The sequence below is a fragment of the Orycteropus afer genome, unplaced genomic scaffold (assembly GCF_000298275.1).
Source record: "Orycteropus afer afer isolate SDZICR_OR568_19922 unplaced genomic scaffold, OryAfe1.0 scaffold00524, whole genome shotgun sequence".
NCBI classification, from domain to species: Eukaryota; Metazoa; Chordata; class Mammalia; order Tubulidentata; family Orycteropodidae; genus Orycteropus; species Orycteropus afer.
The window spans coordinates 1,406,872-1,408,929 of NW_006922111.1; the positions used below are offsets into that span (position 1 = coordinate 1,406,872).

The 2,058-nt window shown below is 53.1% G+C and overlaps 1 protein-coding gene across 1 annotated transcript in view; it reads left to right on the plus strand.

Annotated features, from left to right (window-relative positions):
- Positions 1-2,058, plus strand: part of TTC38 (tetratricopeptide repeat domain 38) — a 39,092-nt gene that overhangs the window by 4,098 nt on the left and 32,936 nt on the right. Inside the window, exons 4-5 of the mRNA XM_042782932.1 lie at positions 90-261; positions 1,322-1,495. Coding sequence (XP_042638866.1) covers positions 90-261; positions 1,322-1,495 — 346 coding nt within the window. The remainder of the gene's footprint in view (positions 1-89; positions 262-1,321; positions 1,496-2,058) is intronic.

Consider the following 2,058-nt stretch of genomic DNA (forward strand, 5'->3'; position numbering starts at 1 on the left):
GCTCAGCTTGTTCCCCACTTCCTATCACATGTGGGGCCTGGCATGGGCTGGGCCGTGTCATCACCAGCTGCTTCCCACCCTCCCGCCAGCGATGGGCCATGTCATCTCCAACGGCCTCCTGCTGATTGGCACCGGGACCTCAGTGAGGCTGGACAGAGAGCTGGCCCAGGCCCTGAAGACGATGGTGGAGAATTCGAAAACCCAGCCGCTGACGCAGCGGGAGCGGCTGCACGTGTCTGCGGTGGAGAAGTTCGCCAAGGGGTGAGGGGCCTCCCTGGCCAGGGCTGGCGTGGGGGCTGCGTGATGCCGCAGGCTGCCCCACCCCCGTGGGAAGGGGACCAGGGGGGATTCTCACGCTGCTTTGTGGCACTCGTCCTGCTGGCCACTCTGTTCTGGTCCCTGCCCAGTGACGAGGCTTTGGCCAGAGTTCCCAGTTAAGCATTCAGAGAACCTAATTTTGTTTCGTTAAATAAATAATCAGAAAAATAACTGAACCAATCACAGAATGACCTAAGGGAGAGAAGAGGAAGGAAAACATTGACTGGGTCCTCCTTACCCTGACGGGCCCCTGTGAGCCTGTCCTCCTCCTTCCAGGCCCTCCTGCCCACCCTGTCCCTGTCTTGTGTGGTCATTCTGACCCTGGAATGCTCCTGCCAAACAGCCCGAGTTTGCTCAGGCAGTGAGGTGCCCTGCTGGGCTCAGTGACCTGAGCTGATTGGACCGAGGTTCCGAAGCAGTGACAGTTCTAGTGAGCCAGGGCCTGGCACACTGGTGCCGGTGTGTAATTCTGCCTGGGAGACGTCCTGCAGCTGCTCCTGGTCACAGGTGAAGTCGTTGGCAATTTCTTAAACCATTTTTTTATTTGAACTAGAGAGAGAAATTTCCCATGGAATTTTAGTTTTCTCAGCCATCACCTAATGATGTTGTTGTTGGGTGTGGTCAAGTCGTCTCTCACTCGTGGTGACCTTGTGTACAACAGTACGAAACACTGTCCGGTCCTGTGCCAGCTGACGTTGTTATGTGCCCTTGAGTCGGATCCGACTCATAGCAACCCCTCCTTGGGTTTCCGAGGCAGTATCACTATGGAAGTAGATTGCCCCATCTTCCTTCCGAGGGGTGGCTGGTGGGTTTGTACTGCCAGCCTTCTGGTTAGCAGTCAAATGCCTTAGGCACTATGCTACCAGAGCTCCTGCCAGCTAACATAGGAACTGATATTTTTAACCAATTCAGTGCCGAACATGACACTGGTGAGACATGGTGCCTCTCTGCTGTGTGTGGACTGTGTGTTCAATGTTGTGGAGACATTTCTTGTGGTTTCCAGGAACTTTCCGGAAGCCTGTGATCTGTGGGAACAGATTCTCCGGGACCATCCAACGGATATGCTGGCCCTGAAATTTTCCCACGATGCCTACTTCTACCTGGGCTATCAGGAGCAGATGCGGGACTCCGTGGCTCGAGTTTACCCCTTCTGGACACCTGACGTCCCCCTCAGCAGGTACGTGCCAGTGGGAAAGCACGTCATTTCTGTTTGCTGCTTTCTTTTTTAACTAATTGATTTTGTCTTCTGTTGTTATTGACAATATACACAGCAGAACATAACACCATTCCAACAGGTTCTCTCCATGGACCTTTTGGTGACACTGTGATGAGTCTCCACCCTTAGAGCTGTGCACATACTCTCAATCCCCTAAGCTCAATTCTGAGCTGTTCCTCCTCCATTAACATAAACTCACTGTCCTCTAAGCCTCCTCTCTGACTTTTCGAGTTGCTGTTACCAATTTGATCCCATTTGATAGATCTTAAAAGAACATGATGCTCAGGGGTAACATTCTTTACTAAAACAACTCACTGCCATCCCATCCACTCTGACCCACAGAGCCCCAGAGGACAGAGTGGATCTGCCCACAGGGTCTCCAAGGCTGTCAGTCTTCACAGAAGCAAAGCCCAAACCACACCCACTGCCCTGGAGTCCATTCTGACCCACAGCGCCCCTAGAGGACAGAGTGGAACTGCCCACAGGGTCTCCAAGGCTGTCAGTCTTCACAGAAGCAAAGCCCA